We start from the raw sequence: 19,055 nt of genomic DNA on the forward strand, positions 1-19,055 counted from the left end.
ACATAATGAATACAGATTCCTGACTCATAAAGAACATAAAGGGATTTTTAAAAGTTTAAAAAACTTGAAAAGTATAGAAAATAATAATGAAATATTAAAAAGTTGTATGTCTACCACCATGTCTTATAATTTTTCAATTTAAAAAATTATAGATAAGATTCCAGTGTCCTGTATTCCTATTCCAAGGCTTAATATTATACTCTCTCTCCAGAACTAACCACATCATGACTTTGATTAATATTCTTTCAGTTGTGTTCTATTTATTTTTTCTTTTTAAATTTTATTTACTTATTTGTTTGTTTGTTTGCTTCTCTATTTTAAAATCTTTATTGCTGAGAATAGTACAGATGACCTTTTATCCCCCATTGCCCCCTTCCATCTGGTTCCCTCCCCGCCCCAAGCTTTCGCCATAGGTAGTGTCTGTGTCCATAGGTAATGCATATATGCATATAAGATCTTTGTTTAATCCCCCCCGCCCCCCCGCATCCCCTTCCCTCTGAAAATCATCAGTCTGTTCCATTTCCATGTCTCTGATTCTATTTTTATTCACCAGTTTATTCTGTTCATTAGATGTTTTTAAAATATATATTTTATTGATTTTTTACAGAGAGGAAGGGAGAGGGATAGAGAGTTAGAAACATTGACGAGAGAGAAACATCAATCAGCTGCCTCCCGCACACTCCCTACTGGGTATGTGCCTGCAACCACGGTACATGCCCTTGACCGGAATTGAACCTGGGACCCTTGAGTCCGCAGGCTGACGCTCTATCCACTGAGCCAAACTGGTTAGGGCTCATTAGATCTTTTATTTCTTTATTTTGATTTTTAGAATCAATTGTTGATAGGTATTTATTGCCTTTTTATTGTTCATATTTTTTATGTTGTTGTTGTTGTTCTTCTTCCTCCTCCTCCTCCTCCTCCTCCTCCTCCTCCTCCTCCTCCTCCTTTCTTCCTTCTTCTTCTTCTTCTTCCTTCTTTCCTTCTTCCCTCCCTTCTTTCCTTCTTTCCTTCTTCCCTCCCTCCTTCCTTCCTTCCTTCCTTCCTTCCTTCCTTCCTTCCTTCCTTCCTCCCTTCCTTCCTCCCTTCCCTTCCCTTCCCTTCCCTTCCCTTCCCTTCCCTTCCCTTCCTTCCTTCCCTTCCTTTCTTCCCTTCCTTTCTTCCCTTTCTTTCTTTCCTTTCTTTCTTTCCTTTCTTTCTTTTCTTTCTTTCTCTTTCTTTCTTTCTTTCTTTCTTTCTTTCTTTCTTTCTTTCTTTCTTTCTTTCTTTCTTTCTTTCCTTTCTTTCCTTTCTTTCCTTTCTTTCCTTTCTTTCCTTTCTTTTCTTTCTTTCCTTTCTTTCCTTTCTCTCCTCCTCCTCCTCCTCTTAAAGAATACCCTTTAACATTTCATGTAATACTGGTTTGGTGGTGATGAACTTTTGCTTTTTCTTGTCTGTGAAGCTCTTTATCTAACCTGCAATTCTAAATGATAGCTTTGCTGGGTAGAGTAATCTTGGTTGTAGGTCTTAATTATTCATCACTTTGAATATTTCTTGCCACTCCCTTCTAGCCTGCATAGTTTCTGTTGAGAAATAAGTTTACAGTCATATGGGTACTCCCTTGTAGGTTGTTCTTATATTTTATGTGAAATACATTGCACACATATATTTTACAAATAAAAGTAAAGTACTTTATAAGTGCTTATCTAGAAGTGACCAAATGACCAGTTGACTGGACAACCAGTCGTTATGACGCTCACTGACCACCAGGGGGCAGACACTCAACGCAGGAGCTGCCTCCTGGTGGTCAGTGCACTCCCACAGCAAACTCACCGCAGTCAGCTAACCTCTTGTGGTCCCTTCCCCTGGCAGGCTGAGCCTCCTGTGGCCCCTCCCCATGGCCAACCTCCCTCGGCCCCATTTGGGGCCCCTGAACGCCAGCCAGGCTGAGGGACCCCACCCATGCATGAATTCATGCACTGGGCCTCTAGTCTATTCATATTTTTCTGCAAAATTTTTTTTGTCTTTTCACCATCATGTTTGAAATATGTCCATGTTGGTACACATAAAACTAGATGATTCATGTTAATTGCTGTGTAATAAAAACCATAACACTAACAGACCACAATACATTCATTCTCCTGCTAATAGATGAATTTATTTCTAATTTTTCACTATTATAAATAATTTTAAAACCTTTATACATATTTCTTGGTAAACATGTGAGACTTTTTCTAGTGAAATTACTATGCTATAAATTTCAGCTTTGTGCTAGATTTTTCTTGGAAGAGATTGTACCAATTTATACTCTTACTAATAGAGTTTGATTTTCCACATTACTCAAGCAGTCAATATTGACAGACTCTGATTTTTGCCAGTGTAATGGCTGTGACATTGTAATTTTTTACTTGTTATATTGAAGTATAATATATGTGCAGAAAAATACACCTAGCATAGGTATATATTTTTATGAATTTTCACAAACTGAACATATTCTCGTAATCTGCACCCAGGTTAAGAAAGTTTCTTAACAGTACCCAAAGAAGTCCCTTTTATGTTCCTCTCCAGTTGCTACCCTCCTCTTCAGTTAACACTGTACATTACTTTTGCATACTTTTGTACTTTATAGATGGAATTATGTAGTATCAATTCTTTTATGTCTGGTTTCTTTTCATTCAGCTTTACTTCATGAGATTCATCTATGTTGATATGGTTAGCTGTAAGTTGTTCATTATCATCATTGTGTAAATATGCCACAGTTTTAAAACTTTTGCTAGTATTATGAACATTTGGGTAGTTTCTAGTTTGGGTTATTATGAATAGTGTTGCTCTGAACATTTCTAGTAAATATTGGTGAAAATATGTTTGCATTTCTTTGGGGTATACAATTAGGAAAATTTCTGGGTCTCTCATTTTTCTTTTAATTTGTATTCCATTGGTTATGAATTGTGAGTTAGACTATCTTTTCAAATTTTTCTTACTTTTCTAGCTTTTTCTTATTAATTTGTAGGAATATTTAATATATTATGTTGTATGTGTTACAAATATTTTTTACTAATTTGTGGATTCTCTCTTATATTTATGGTTTTACTTGTATATAACTTTTCAATTTTGATGGCAAGTTTTTTGTGTTTGTTTTTTTAATAAATTTTTGCTTTATGTAGTTAGGTTGGGCCTTTTTTCCATATGGATGAGAGTATGCTTTTCTACTTGGCAATGTGATTGATATTGCTTTGAATTTTAGAGATTATTTTGAGGATAATAATTATAGTACAGTTGGGATGATTAAGTATTATATATAGACCCAAATAAGTGCTCAATATATTTTAGCTCCTGTTCTTATGAAAAATAGTCACTTTGGCCGTCTTTGGGATTGCTTTATTTTAACTGTAGACATGCATAGTTATCCAATACATGGTTATCTAATTTTCCAGCCTGTACATAGATTAGAAGTGGCAAAAATAAAAAAGGTTATATATCCCATGAGTTTATTTCTTGATTTGACAGACCTATATACTGAGTCTATTATAGGTATAAGTGTAAAAGAGAATAAGGTTGACTAAGTTAAGAGGTAATGTGAGTAAGGTAATACCTTGTCTTTGAGGATCTAAGTCTAATAGAAAAGACAAAGATTAAAAATAATTACCTGATTCCCACAGATTTGTTTTTTTATTATATGCTCGTGTAGCACTATATGTTCCTTTATAAGTCTATCAAAGTTGTAGATTTACTCTTTTCTGTATGGCTGTTCAATTAATGTGTGTCTTTATCACTAAGTTATAAGGTTTATAATAAATAGTTCATTATCATAGTCCTCAGTGCCTAAAGCAGAGACCTACAAGCCATCTGCTCAATAGCCTGTTTTTGTATGGCCTTCCAAGCTAAAAATGGATTTTCTACTTTTAAAGGGTTATTTTTAAAAAGTGTGACATGGACTTAATATGGCCCATAAAGCCTGTATTATTCACAATCTGGCCCTTTACAAAAAATGATTTGTCTCTGCCATCAAGGGAAATGCCTGCGGCATTTAGGTAGGTATTCAGTAAAAAAAAGAATAGTTGAAGGAATTATAACACAATTAAGTTGTAATTGAGGTATAAACAGGTTTGAGAAGATAGTGTCTGTTTCCTTCAGAAAAGTGGTAAGTGCTTTCCTAGGAAATGACGTCTGAGCTGAGTGTTTGAGGGCTGAAAACCGCTCTGGTTGATGAGGTGTAGAGAGGCAGGTATATGAGATAGAAAGAGAGATGGAGCAGGATTGAGCAAAGGCCTAGAGCATGAGAAAGGACACAGGATGTTTAGAAAGCAGAGGGAATTTAGGTTTGGGTAGAATGCAGTTTGCATGGAAGAAGTGAGTTTGGAGAAAATTGGGAGCCATCTTGTCAATGACTGTATCTTGCTGAGGAATTTTGTAAATTGTGAAGTCATAGGATCAAGTATATGTTTTACAAAGCTGATTGCTAGCAGTGGGAGGATGTTCTAGTTGGAGGGACTCTTAGCTTAAAGTGTGGTTAGGAATCATTCTTTGGTCTATTGGACAAAAGTGTTGGCAGTGAAGATGGAAAAGAGGGACTAAAATTAAAATCCGAAAAAATTAAAAATATGATTGACAGAAAGCAACAACAGCTAAGAGATGTTTCTGTCTTCCCTCTTTTTGCAGAAAGGGAAATGGGGAGAGCACTTACTAGTAGTCCCTCAACTAAATTTCATTTTTCTTGCTCTTCTATTTTAGCATTTCTTTGTATACTCATTTGTATTAGTATATGTTATATGTACATACAGTATTTAATTGGGAAATATAAATGTCAGTTTTCTAGACATGGAAATAATCTACTAAAATGTTATAAATTGATCTCTCCAATAGGGTTTGGAGTTGAAAATATGGCCACAGCAATGGATGAAGACCTAGAAGAAGAACTAGATGAAAAAGATGAGAAGTCTATGATGTGCCCTCCAGGCATGCATAAGTGGAAGCTGGAGCAGTGCATGGTGTGTACTGTGTGTGGAGATTGTACAGGTTATGGAGCCAGCTGTGTCAGTAGTGGGCGTCCAGACAGAGTTCCTGGAGGGTAAGAAAAAGAATTAATATTGAAGAAATAAAAAGTTACTAGAAAATGCATACAACACATTTCTTTTCAATATTATTTCAGAGTATTCTGTGTTATTTCTTTTTTTCTTTTTTCTTTTTAATCCTCACCTGAGGACATACTTAGAGCAGGGGTGGGGAATTATAATCAATTCTAATTTAGTGTCATTTTTATATAATTTGATCCATTTAAAGCATTATTTTTAAAAAGGTCATCTTTTTCAAGGCTTGGGCTGTGCCTTCATTTGTATTTTTTTTTTTTAAATATGTTTTTATTGATTTCAGAGAAAGGAAGGGAAAGGGACAATGATTCGAGAGAATCATTGATGGGCTACCTCCTACACTCCCCACACTGGGGATTGAGCTTGCAACTGGAGCATGTGCCCTGACCAGGAATCGAACCATAACCTCCTGGTTCATAGGTTGAAGCTCAACCACTGAGCCATTTGTATTCTTTCTAAGACTGCTTTAATAACACATAAGAATTTTTTTCTGAGTAGAATTGTAAAAAAAACACATATAGAATGTTTTATTAGGGATATATCCTTTTAAATTGAATTTACTTTTTGCAATTTTAGGAGTTCTAGGAACTATGGTGGCTCAAGTTGCATTGCACCTGCTACATATAGTTTTTATTCTTACTGGACCACTTTTTTTTTCAGGGTCTGTATTGTCGTTTTAAAGTTAAGGTGTGAGTGAGGCACAATCAGAATGCAGATTTTTCCCTAGAATGTTAGGGATGATTTTGATTCTTATTTTTGTGTTGCCATTTGTAGCCAATGTAACATAATGGGGTATCCTTTGTAAGATTAAATTAATTATGGTAGATCTTTGTATTATGATATATCTGATCTTTATAAGATCAGATTTTGATAATTAGTTTACTTTGGAAATTAAAGGGAATCTTGTGGGAAAAATATCAGCCATGGTGAGGACAGCCAACCAACCCCTATAGTTGACCTTCCTATTTGACATCTCCTTAGTATAGTCAGGTGCTTCATCCCAAATAATGTCTGGATCTACTCTGAGTACATTTCCAGAATTATACTATGGCCTAACATAGTGAAATAGATCTTAAATAACAGGTCTTTTCTCTTAAACTACTGAAACACTATGATTTTTAAACAGTACATTTGATTTGCTTTTTTAGTATATGTTAAAATATTTTGGCTCTCTTTATCAAAGGATAATTTTTCTTTTTTTCCTTTTTTTTTTTTTTTTTTTGTTAATCCTCACCCAAGGATATTTTTTCCATTGATTTTTAGAGAGAGTGGAAGGGAGAGGGAGAGAAAGATAGACTGGTTGCCTCCCGCACCACACGCCTGGACCAGGCCAGGAATTGAACCTGCAACCCAAGTATGTGTCCTTGACTGGGAATTGAACCTGTGACCCTTTGGTGCATGGGCCAATGCTCTAACCACTGAGCTGCCAACCAGAGCTAAAGATAATATTTCTTTTATAAGGAGTTGAAATTTATCCTCCTGGAGATGTCTCAATCTATTTCCATTAAAATTAAATGTCTCCAATATCTGAACTTAAGTAATCAATGCATATTATAAATGAATTTACAATTCTCTTATCCTTCCTGAAATTATTCATTCTTCTTTATATGCTTCCCCCCCTGAGATTTACTGTCAGTTTTCAATAATTATTTATAGATCAAATGGACAATACCTAACCAAGTACAATAATTTCTTTACTAATGAAGCAGAAATGAATACATGAATAAAGTCAACATAGGAATTTGTGCCGGGACATTAAGCACTATTAAAAATGACTTCAGTAATAAAATTATGACTATATATTTTAGAATAAGTTTAGAAATAAACATTATTTTTTAAATAGTGCCCACATACAATTCATTAGGGCTTTTTAAAAAAATAGATTTTATTGATTTTTTACAGAAAGGAAGGGAGAGGGATAGACAGTTAGAAACATCGATGAGTGAGAAACTTCGATCAGCTGTCTCCTACACACCCCCAACTCAGGATGTGCCCGCAACCAAGGTACATGCCCTTGACTGGAATCGAACCTGGGACCTTTCAGTCCTCAGGCCGACGCTTTAGCCACTGAGCCAAACCGGTTAGGGCAGTAGGGCTTTATTTTTTATTTAAATACATTTCATTGATTTTTTACAGAGAGGAAGGGAGAGGAATAGATAGTTAGAAACATCGATTAGAGAGAAACATCGATGAGCTGCCTCCTGCACACTCCTTATTGGTGATGTGCCCGCAACCAAGGTACATGCCCTTGACCGAAATAGAACCTGGTCCACAGGCTGAGTCTCCATCCACCAAGCCAAACTGGCTAGTGCTCAGTAGGGCTTTTTATCCTTTTTAGGATAGGGAGGGAAATGGAGAGTAATACATTAAGCTGGCAAGGTGGGCTGTCCACACCTCCCTTAACTTATCTGGTAGGTAGGAATATTTGTTTGTTTACTAACCAAGCCATCCAGACCACTTAATAGTAAAGCTGCTGGTCCTTCAATAATTGTGAAAACGTGAAAAATACTTGTTAATAGCAGCTTTGAAGATAGAATACATTTGTATTTTCTGTAGAAATATGAGGAACTTAATAAGCTTTTTTTAAAATTATTCATATATTCATACCTTTCCTTAAAAATTGACACATCCTGCTCCTGATCTGAAGGGTTAATTTCATTTTTGCCTCATTTAATTTAATCTCAAAAATGCAGAAAATTTTTTTTTCCAATTCTTTATTCTTGAAAGTATTACATATGTCCCCTTCCCCCCCCATTGTCCTCTCCCAGCCTGCCCCTGCTCCCCAGCCCTAGCCTCCCCCCAACCCCCATTGTCTGTGTCCATTGGTTATGAACATAGGGATGCATATGTTCTTTCTGATTGGTGTTTCTGACTTTTGGGAATATATTCCTAGAAGTGGGATCACTGGGTCAAATGGGAGTTCCATTTTTAATTTTTGAGGAAACTCCATACTGTTTCCCACAGTGGCTGCACGTCTGCATTTCCACCAGCAGTGTGCGAGGGTTCCCTTTTCTCCACATCCTTGCCAGCACTTGTTGTTTGTTGATTTGTTGATGATAGCCATTCTGACAGGTGTGAGATGGTACCTCATTATAGAAAAGTGTTTTAAGGAAAGAGTAGAAGGATTTCAGTTAATTCTTTTTTTTGTTTGTTTGTTTTAAGTATCTGTGGTTGTGGTTCCGGAGAATCTGGCTGTGCTGTGTGTGGATGTTGCAAGGCTTGTGCAAGAGAGTTGGATGGTCAAGAGGCAAGACAAAGAGGAATTCTTGATGCGGTGAAAGAGATGATACCTTTAGACCTTCTATTAGGTAATTTGCTTTATTGTACCAAACATCTTGTCCTCATCTCAGTAATAAGGATAGTTTATACAATTTCTATTAGGTATGTGCTAAAAAGTTAAGATAATCCTATATAATGAAAGGCTAATGTGCATATTGTCCCTTTGGGAGTTCGACAGACCAGAAGTTCGACCGCTCGCTATGACATGCGCTGACCACCAGGGGGTGGTGCAGAACAGAGGAAGGCCCCAGCCGGCAGCTGGAAGGCCCTGATAGGCCCTGATTGCCGGCCAGGCCTAGTGAACCTACCTGTGCATGAATTTCATGCACCAGGCCTCTAGTAGTTAATAATATAATACCACATGTATTGTAACTGAAAATATGTCATTAATAAAGGGAAGAAATTATTTTTTTCCTTTTTGCTAAGATTTTTGCATTAAAAATAATTTTTTTAGACTATTTTCGTTAGCTTTTATGTTCTTGAATTTCATATAGTTCTGTTATGTCTATTATCATATCTATTATATTATGGGTTTGTGTGTGTATAAACATATATCTATATATATTTATATAACTATCTATAAATTTTTTTGGTCAATCATTAGCTGTCCCAGTGCCTGGGGTTAACATTGAAGAACACCTTCAGTTAAGACAAGAAGAAAAACGGCAGCGAGTAATCAGGAGACACAGATTAGAGGAAGGAAGAGGTAAGATGTAGCTGCAGAGAAAAAGTATTTGAAAATCCATTTTCTTACCCTCTACTGAGACCACTGAAGATACAGAATAGGCTGATTTGGTAAGAAATTGAAGTTAAAGTTAGTAACATTCTAGTACTCATGAAAATAATGTGAAAATATTCAGGGTATTTATGATTGTGCTAATTAATAACATACATTTAATTCAGTACAGTAAAGTGTTTATGGCAAAAATAAATTGTTTTAAGAATTGTTGTGCCATCAGCCAAGCATTAAAAACTATTAGCAAAGGCAATTATTTAAAAACTATACATTCTAAGAACTAGTTCTTCACCCAGATTTTGGAATCATCTATCCTATATAATAAAAGGCAAATATGCAAATTGTCCCCTCGGGAGTTCAACCAGCAGACCGGGAGTTTGATCACTCGTTATGATGTGTGCTGACCATGAGGGGGTGACGTGGAACATGGCAGGCGACCAGCAGTGGAGGTGGGGTGCTGAGGGTGCAAGGGAAGGAGGAGGCAGGGAGGCAGGGAACCTGATTGGCCCTGATCACCAGCCAGGCCTGGGGACCCTACCAGTGCACAGATTTCATGCTCCCGACCTCTAGTTTAATAATAAACTAGATTTTCTGTTTTCTTACTAATTTGTAATCATTATCATTTGGGCATAGTCCTACTACCTTTCATTTCAATCCAGTGCATAGCTATGCTATTATATGTCTTTTTTGTTTGTTTGTTTGAAAAATCTTATTCTGGTTATGTACAAGAAGGAGTGTATGCAGGTGTTAATTGTGAAGATAGATTTATTATTTAACTAGTCCTCTTTGTTTGTGATAATTTTTCAGGCTAAGATACATTTAATGGTGATTATAATAGGTGTTTGAGTATATATACAATAAACATAAATATGTGTTACTAAAGCTCTTTATGCTTAATAGAATCGTTTGTTGTAGGATTAAGATGGATTATTACAGAGGTCTGTGATTTTATTTCTCTGCTAGGCAAAAGATTGATTAGAAACATTTATTGATATTGTATATTTTAAACACTTATTAGAAATGATATATTATTTAATACATGATATAGAACCTATTATTCATTAACCATCATTACAAATTGTTTTTTTCTAGGCAGTTTTTAATGTAAAATGTAATAAGCAATGAAATATATAGCATAAGTGGTACATTCCATTTTTATTACACTTAAGTTGTAAAATATATGCTTGGATTACTCTTTATCAGAGCCTGATAAGCAGTGTTGATTAATTGGTAACAGTGATTATTTGCTGTTGGTTTGGCTTTGTTTACGTAAAGTCTTTGCCTTTAAATGATATTTTAATAAGATTAATGTATATACTGTTATTGTTTACATAATAAAAATACATGGAAAATTGCACATTAAATGTTTTATAGAAAATAGGGTAAAATTTAACTTTTGGGTCTTATGACTTATGGTAATTGGATGGTAATTCCTCAATGATATGATTTGCCTAAAGTTAATTATCAGTGTATCTTTTTACTACCTGTTTTTTCTCTTTTTAAAACTATTAGGTTGAATCATATGAATTGACCTACAAAACTCACCAAATCCTTGTGATGACATTTTTCACTTGCCTAATGCTGTGTATTTTGTTCATCTTTTTCTATAAAAAGCTGTTCTTCTCTTGCTAGAGTATATTCTGCATATCAAAAGTAAAGACATTGATTATGCATTGGTTATTCAATAAAACTTTGTAATTACAGAATATTCTTTTACCATTTATTTTTAAAATGTAAACTCTAATCTTTTATAAAGATTTAAAACTCTATTATTTAAATATTTACAGAATTTATGTTGTTGTATCTGATTTTATAAGCACAGACTTAGGTTCCAGGTTGGGAGGCAACCGATAGATGTTTCTCTCTCACATGAATGTTTCTCTGCCTCTCTCCCCCTTTCTCTCTCTTTCTCTAAAAAAAAAAAATAATAAAATCAGTAAACATCCTCAGGTGAAGATTAAAAAGTATCTATTTATAGATATATATAGAGATTGGTTCTAAGGCATTAATATTTTAACTTTGTTTTAAAAAATACTTTTAATTGGATGGAGTAATCCCTTTTAGGTACTATGCTTTAATTATTTCGGCTCAGGGGTTATTAAAGTGCTCTCATAGGGACCAACTTGACTTGGGCTTTAGTTACAATTGCCTATTCTTGCCCTGGCTCAGTTGGTTGAACGTCATCCCATGCACAAAAAGTCATAGGTTCAATTCTAGGTCAGAGCACATACCCAGGTTGTGGGTTTGGTCTCCTGTCGGAGTGTGTGCAGGAGGCAACCAACCTTTCCCCCCCCCCCCTCTTCCTTTCTCTCTCTCTCAAATCATTAAAAATATATTTCAAAAAGTGGACCCATAACAATTAACCAAGAAATGTAGTACTTAAAAAACACACACAATTACCTTTTCTCAGGTCCCATCCCAGAATTACTGAATCAAAAACTCAGGACCCAGCAAACTATTTAAACAAGCCCACCAGGTGATGCTGATGGTGCTGAAGTGTGAGAACCACTGCTCTAGGGATTTTCTACATAAGCATCAAATGGGTCTAATGAAATAGAATTTCTGCATGAGAGTCCTGGATACAGATTTGAGTCACATGTACAGTACTGCAGGGCTCGTTTGGCTCCATGCTAGGATTGTTAGTCTTGTTTTGTCCTTACGAGGAACAGGAATTTCAAAAAAATTTAGTGTTCCAACTGCCATACATACATGTGTTTTTTTTTTTCTTCTTGGCTTCTGCTTGTTACTTTTTTAGATACTAAGAGTTTAGTAATATGTTAATAATTATGCTCATTAGTAATTGGCTTTTACCTATGTTGAAATTTCTTAACTTCAGGGTTATGTTATGTTAAATATTTTTATTTAACTTGTTTATCTTATCTTCTTTACCAAGCTTGTGTTAACTGTTTCAAAGTGGATCAAAATTTCAGGACCACGCTTTTAACAACCAACACAAAGGTCTCTGTATCTTTGTGTCTGTTTCTGTTCTCCTTGGTCATTTTGTTTGTAGATTCAGTTGCTAGATATGTGTTTATTGCCATTTTATTGTTCATATATTTTTTATATTTTTTCTTTGTTATTTATTTTTAATTCATCACAGAGAGAGGAAGGGAGAGGGAGAGATGGAAACATCGATGATGAAAGAGAATCATTAATCGGCTGCTTCCTGCATGCCCCCTACTGGTGATTGCGCCCACAACCCAGGCATGTGCCCTGATGGGAATAAAAACCATGATCTCCTGGCTCATAGGTTGATGCTCAACCACTGAGCTACACCAGCCAGTGATCTTTTTTCTTCTTAAATAAGACCTTTTAACATCCTATATAATAAAGAGCTAATATGAAAATGGTCATCACGCCCTCACACTGTAACAGCTCAGACACTCAACACTGGGGAGAGAGGAATGGGGACCAGCCAGGCACAAATGAGCTCTCAAGAGAGGAATGGGGACCAGCCAGGCACAAATGAGCTCTCAAGAGAGGAATGGGGACCAGCCGGGCTGCGGCCCAGGAGAGGGACAAGCTGTCCATCCCACAGTCCCAGGCGCCAGCGGCTGGGGCTGTGGCCTGGGAGAGGAACAAGCCACCCACCCCGCGGTCCCGGATGCCAGTGGCTGGGACTGTGGCCTGGGAGAGGAACAAGCCACCCACCCTGCGGTCCCAGATGCCAGTGGCTGGGACTGTGGCCCTGGAGAGGGACAAGCCACCCGTCCTGCGGTCCCGGATGCCAGTGGCTGGGACTGTGGCCCTGGAGAGGGACAAGCCGCCCGCCCCGTGGTCCCGGGCGCCAGCGCCTGTGGCTACGGCCCAGGAGAGGTATAAGCTGCCTGCCCCGCGATCCTGGTCGCCTGCACTGCGGCCCAGGTGAAGACGCCCACCCACGGTCCCCTGTGGCTGCGGTCAGCCTAGGTGAAGCCGGCCCGGGTCCTGGGTGCCTGCGACTGGCTGGAGGAGGGAATCCTGGGTCCCAGGTGTGGGGCGAGGCAGAGGCAGTTAGGGGTGATCAGGTCAGCAGGGGAGCAGTTAGGGGTGATCAGGCAGGCAGGGAGGTTAGGGGCAATTAGGCAGGCAGGCAGAGGGGTTAGGGGCGATCAGGCAGGCAAGCAGTTAGGAGCCAGCGGTTCTAGATTGCGAGAGGTAGTCGGACATCCCTTGAGGGGTCCTGGATTGGAGAGGGTGAAGACTGGGCTTAGGAACCGCCCCCCTCCAATGCCAAATTTCATGCACTAGGCCTTAGTTTCATATAATATTGGTTTGGTGGTGCTCTGTCCTCTGATTCTAAATGATAGCTTTGCAGGGTCAAGTAATATTGGTTGTAGGTCCTTGCTTTTATCACTTTGAATATTTCTTGCCACTCCCTTCTGGCCTGCAAGGTTTCTATTGAGAAAACAACTGACAGTCCTATTGGAGTTCCCTTGTAGATAACTAACTGAATTTCTCTTGTTGCTTTTAAGATTCTCTCTTTATCTTTAAACTTTTGCATTTTAATTTTAATGTATCTTGGTGTGGGCCTTTTAGGGTTCATCTTGTTTGAGACTATCTGTGCTTCCCGAACTTGTATGTCTGTTTCTTTCACCAGGTTAGGGAAGTTTTATGTCATTTTTTCAAATAAGTTTTCAATTTCTTGCTCTTCCTCTTCTCCTCTGGCATCCCCGTGATGTGAATGTTGGTACACAGAGGCTCCTTACACTATCCTCATTATTTATTACTAGAGGCCTGGTACACGACATTCATGCACTGGGGGCTGTGGGGGCCCCTCAGCCCGAACTGCACCCTCTCCAATCTGGGAGCCCTCAGGGGAGCCCTCTCCAATCCGGGAGTTTCTGTCTGTCTTTGCAATTATATGAGCGAATTGTCTGAGACCCCAACACAGTTTGGTTTATTGCTCACAGAATAATAGAGGCATTTTTTTTCCTTTGCTTCATTGGTGGAGATTTCCTGGAAGTTTTAGGATATCTTCCCTTTAATTATTCCTAGACACTCTGATTTTACTTATGTCTCTCACCTTTGCTTTCCCTCCATCCCCCACTGCAACAGTAATTTGCTCCAGGCTCACTTTGCTATAGTGCAGTGGTTCTCAACCTTCTGGCCCTTTAAATACAGTTCCTCATGTTGTGACCCAACCATAAAATTATTTTCGTTGTGCCCTAACTGGTTTGGCTCAGTGGATAGAGCGTCAGCCTGCAGACTCAAGGGTCCCAGGTTCGATTCCGGTCAAGGGCATGTACCTTGTTTATGGGCACATCCCCAGTGGGGAGTGTGCAGGAGGCAGCTGATCTATGTTTCTCTCTCATTGATGTTTCTAACTCTCTATTCCTCTCCCTTCCTCTCTGTAAAAAAATCAATAAAATATATTTAAAAATAAAAATTATTTTCGTTGCTACTTCATAACTGTAATGTTGCTACTGTTATGAATTGTAATGTAAATATCTGATATGCAGGATGGTCTTAGGCGACCCCTGTGAAAGGGTCATTCCACCGCCAAAGGGGTTGCAACCCACAGGTTGAGAACCGCTGCTCTAGTGTCTAGGAGATCCGTCTGCCACCAGAACTACAATTCCCAGCATTCCTAGTGCTCCCCATGCTCTGGGCTTCTGGTCCTGGGGCTGCCACCAGAACTACTATTCCCAGAATTCCTAGTGCTCCCCACGCTCTTGGTTTTCCTTTCCTGCTCTGTCTCCATCCCATGGCCTCCCTCTCTGCCAAGTCCTCCAAGCCGCCAGCTGTCCTTCTCTGCTCTCCCTCTGGCAGCTTGGGGAGCCAAGTTCCCCAAGCCGCTACACTTTCTGCCAGCTCTCCTGCTCTGCTCTCCACCCAGCGGCTTGGGGGAGCGACCGAGGGAGTCATGTCCCCACAAGCCGCTGGCTCTCCCGCTCTGCTCTTCGCCGGGCACTTGTGTATGCAAATTAACCCACCATCTTTGTCGGGTTAATTTGCATACTCCTGATTGGCTGGTGAGCGTCGTGGAGGGACGGTCAATTTACATGTTTCTCTTTTACTATATAGGATTTTTTCTTTTTGCCATTTTCATTGGCTATTTTTTGCTTTCTTATATTCCAAATCGCTGATTGAATCTCAGCTTCATCTACTCTGTTGTTGATTCCCTATAAATTATTCTTTATTTTAATTAGTGTAGCCTTCATTTCTAAATGTTGTTGTTTTTTTTAATGCTGTTGAGGTCCTCACTAAGTTCCTTGAGCATCCTTATAACCAATGTTTTGAACTCTGCATCTAGTAGATTGCTTATCTCCATTTTGTTTAATTATTTTTCTGGAGTTTTATTCTGTTGTTTCATTTGGGCCATGTTTCTTTGTCTCCTCATTGTGGCAGCCTCCCTGTGTTTGTTTCTATGTATTAGGTAGAGCTGCTACATCTCCTAGGCTTGATAGCTTGGCCTAATATAGTAGGTGTCCTGTAGGTTCCAGAGGCACAGCCTCCTTGATCACCCCAGCTGGGCACTTGTGGTGGGCTCCCCATGTGGTCTGTACACCCTCCTATTGTAGTTGAGTCTTGATTGCTCTTGGCATGTCAATGGGAGGGATTTATCCATGCCAGTCAGCTGCAAGGACTGGCTGTGACCTTTAACCTCCTTGGAAGTTCAGCTGTGCAGGGGCCCACTACACAGAGCAGGACTTACTTCATCAGGGCTCTGATGCCCGCTGAGTCTGCCTTGAGTGTGTTGCTTATGGAGGTGGTTGGGTGGTGGTGCTTTGACATGGTCTGAAGCTGTCAACTGGGTGTGCTGGCTCTGGAGCCTTCCAGGTGGTGCAGGCCAAGGTCATCTGCTGCCTGTGTTCTGCCCAGGGCCACCAGGCATAAGCTACAAAGCGATCTGCAGACGGCTGCTTCTTGTGTTTGAAGGTGCCCAGGCAAGGCCAACCTGTGAACCAGGTAAGGCCAGCTGCTTCTAGTGCCAGTCCTGGGGTCACTTAGCTAGAGGTACAGGGCTTGCTGAGGCCAGATGCTGCTCATTTGAGAGATTTTAGTTAAATCTGAAGCATGAGCCAAGACAGGCCATTCCAATGGGAAAGCCACTGGAAACAGCTTGGGTGGGCCTGAAAGTTGGGTGAGCAAGGTTTCAGGGAATCAACAGTGTGCTGTAAATCCTATGTGCCAAGTTGATGGAGCCTCAGATATGGCTCTATAAGGGAGGGCTCATCAAGGGAATAATGACTCTGTCAGCACTTCTGTCTGGGAGAAAGCTGTCCCTCCAGCTCTCTCTGATCCCAAACAATTCAGTTCCTCCCTGTATGTCTCTGGTGCTTTCAAGATGCTGTCCCTGTGATGGAGCTCAGAGGAAGTGACTCTTTGCGCTGGCCCTTTAAGAGGAGCTGCCTGGGACTGCAGCAGCCCTTAGTCTCATTCAGCCTCAATCCCCACTGGTTTTCACAGGCAGAAGTTAAGGGGACTTACTTCCTGGGACTGGGACCCCATGCTCCTCAGGGGGGACCTCCTCAGCCAAGGTATCCCTCCTGATTTTTATCCACCACACATGGGTGTGGGACCACCCATTGTGAGCCTCTGCCTCTTGTACCAGTCTCAGTGCGGCTGCTTCTTTCATTTCTTAGTTGTAGGACTTGCATTCAGCCAGATTCAGGTGGTTCTGAAAGAGGGTTGTTCTGTATTTTAGTTGTAATTTTGATGTGGTTGTGGGAGGATGTGAGTACTGCATTTACTTATGCCGCCATCATGGTTCCTCCCCATTTACTACATTTTAAAAAGAGCTCAATTTAAATAGCTTTCGTCTAAAAAGAATTGATACTGTATTACTGGGAAATAATACAGGGTGGGGCAAAAGTAGTTTTACAGTGTTTATGTGCAAAATAATACAGTAATAAATAATACAAAGCATAAACTTTTGCATACTCAAAACTGTAGACCTACTTTTGCCTCATTCGTTATTGGATTAGCATATTTCTTTGTAATAATCATAGAATATGTTTGTTATTCTTGTTGTCTTTATAGAACTGGTACTGCTTGTATTTTTATCTATATCTAAAGACATAATGAAATATATTTTCTGTACCCATTTTTAAATGTTTATAAAGGGTATTTTGGTATTTTAATTTGACATTTGTCAAATTTTATAAAAGGGCAGTAGTTTTGTTTTAATCCATTGTTAGAAAAAGTAATTATAGCTGAAGATCTCTAGAGAATTATGAATTAAAAATGTTCACTGTTTCACAGTATATAATGTCAATTTTCTTTTCAAATACTTCTTAACTGTCAAATTTAGAGTGTTTTGAAATTTGTAGGCATATTGCTAAAACTTAAGGAAGCAGTTCTGTACTATAAAAAAAAGAACTGAAAATTTAAGGTATAATTTAAAGTTTCCTTTCTTTTCAAGGGGAAAAGCAATTTTTAAATTTTATTGAAATTACTTTTGCTACACATTTTTTTCATTTAATACTAAAAAGTGGAAATAATGGTGCTCTATGTGACTATGTATTTGTGTATGTTTGTGTATATACATAGTGGAGCTTCAGAAGGAAATTATTTTATGAGAGATGACTACTGTTCTATAAATGTTACTGGGTTTAGATTCCCCTCCTTAGCATCAATATGAAGCTCACTTTATCCTTGTTTCTGATTTTGTGTATGTGGTTAAAGAAATTATAAAGTTAGATTTAACGTTTTTAGAAAGTTAAATAAGTGTGTATCAGATCATACTAAATTTTTGTGTGTTTTTTTTTGTTTTGGCCGTCTTGTTTCCTTACTTCTGTGACAGAATGTAGTTAAGTCAATAACACTTACCTTAATTTTGTAGTAAGACTGATATGTATATTAAATCTTCAAGACCCAATTTAAATTTAATCCTGAATTTAAAAATGAGTTGGTTTTTGGTATTGCAGTTTATTTCATTGCAGTATGAAAGATATTTTTTAATGATCATGTAGATTACTAAGTTTGAATATATATAATGTTAAAAATATTTGTAAGGTAAAATATTTCATTTATTCTGTTTGAACTTTTTCTAATTGTTTACTTGAGACTGTTAGTAGCTACCTGATAATTTTATAAGTATAAAAGATAGAATTTGTACTATATAAACTATAAGACATTAAAGATATTAAAACTTGTGTGTGGAATGGTAAATAGGTTATAGTTGGGGGTGGGAGAGTTAATGTGGGGGAATTGGGAGAAAAGTATGTTGTCTGAAACAATAAGGAATAAATTTCCATGCTTTTTAGTTTGACTTTTTTTCATTGTAGTGTTTTCATTTTGTGAGCTTTTCTATGCACATACAAAATGTTTCTCCTCAGGCCCCCTTGTATTTGCTGGTCCTATTTTTATGAACCATCGAGAACAGGCTCTAGCCAGACTCAGATCCCATCCAGCACAGCTAAAGCATAAACGGGACAAGCACAAAGGTATTTGGTCTTCCTTATCACTAGGTGGGACACTTTCCCAATTTCTTCCACTCATTTGAGTTTCATCTCTGGGAAAATGCACAAACCTAATTCTTCCACTTTGCTTCTCTCATTACTATATATAGCCTGAGGAGAAAGAACATGCTGAATGTTGTACTGTTTGTTGATGACTATCAATCTTATTTCTTTTTTTGTTGTTAAATTTAAGACATTTTATGGTATATCTTTTTCTTTTCCATTTCTTTTCGATTTTCATACAGTTAAGGGAAGGTGGAAAAAGTAATTATTGCTTCCTATTTTTATCCTTTGTTATCTGTTCTTAATTGACTGCCATCTGGCATTTTACTTGTTTAAAATGCTGTGTATTTGCTTTAGAATTAACAAAACTACTCAATTCATTTATAAAGTAATAATGAGTTGACTGCGATTATGCTTTTCCATTGTTTTAATATTAAAGTTTATGTTTTAATATACAACACACATGACTTACTTGATAGTGGAGGGTTAAGTAGTGATAGGTGTAAGAAACAGTTATGTAGACCTACTCTAGATCTCAGAAAATGACAGAAGTCTAAAAAAGTTGGTGAGGAAGCTGTTTATATACAA

The 19,055-nt window shown here is 38.1% G+C and overlaps 1 protein-coding gene across 8 annotated transcripts in view; it reads left to right on the forward strand.

Annotated features, from left to right (window-relative positions):
- The window catches only part of MYCBP2 (MYC binding protein 2), a 272,896-nt gene that overhangs the window by 68,672 nt on the left and 185,169 nt on the right, over window positions 1–19,055 (forward strand). For 7 of the 8 annotated variants that reach the window (XM_070408908.1, XM_070408907.1, XM_070408910.1 and 4 more), the window contains exons 15-18: window positions 4,840–5,044; window positions 8,226–8,371; window positions 8,947–9,048; window positions 18,342–18,449. In XM_070408908.1, coding sequence (XP_070265009.1) covers window positions 4,840–5,044; window positions 8,226–8,371; window positions 8,947–9,048; window positions 18,342–18,449 — 561 coding nt within the window. The remainder of the gene's footprint in view (window positions 1–4,839; window positions 5,045–8,225; window positions 8,372–8,946; window positions 9,049–18,341; window positions 18,450–19,055) is intronic. The other variant, XM_070408909.1, reaches the window with a different exon arrangement.

The sequence above is a fragment of the Myotis yumanensis genome, unplaced genomic scaffold (assembly GCF_028538775.1).
Source record: "Myotis yumanensis isolate MYYU_CA2020_CCGP unplaced genomic scaffold, mMyoYum1.0.hap1 SCAF_3, whole genome shotgun sequence".
NCBI lineage: Eukaryota > Metazoa > Chordata > Mammalia > Chiroptera > Vespertilionidae > Myotis > Myotis yumanensis.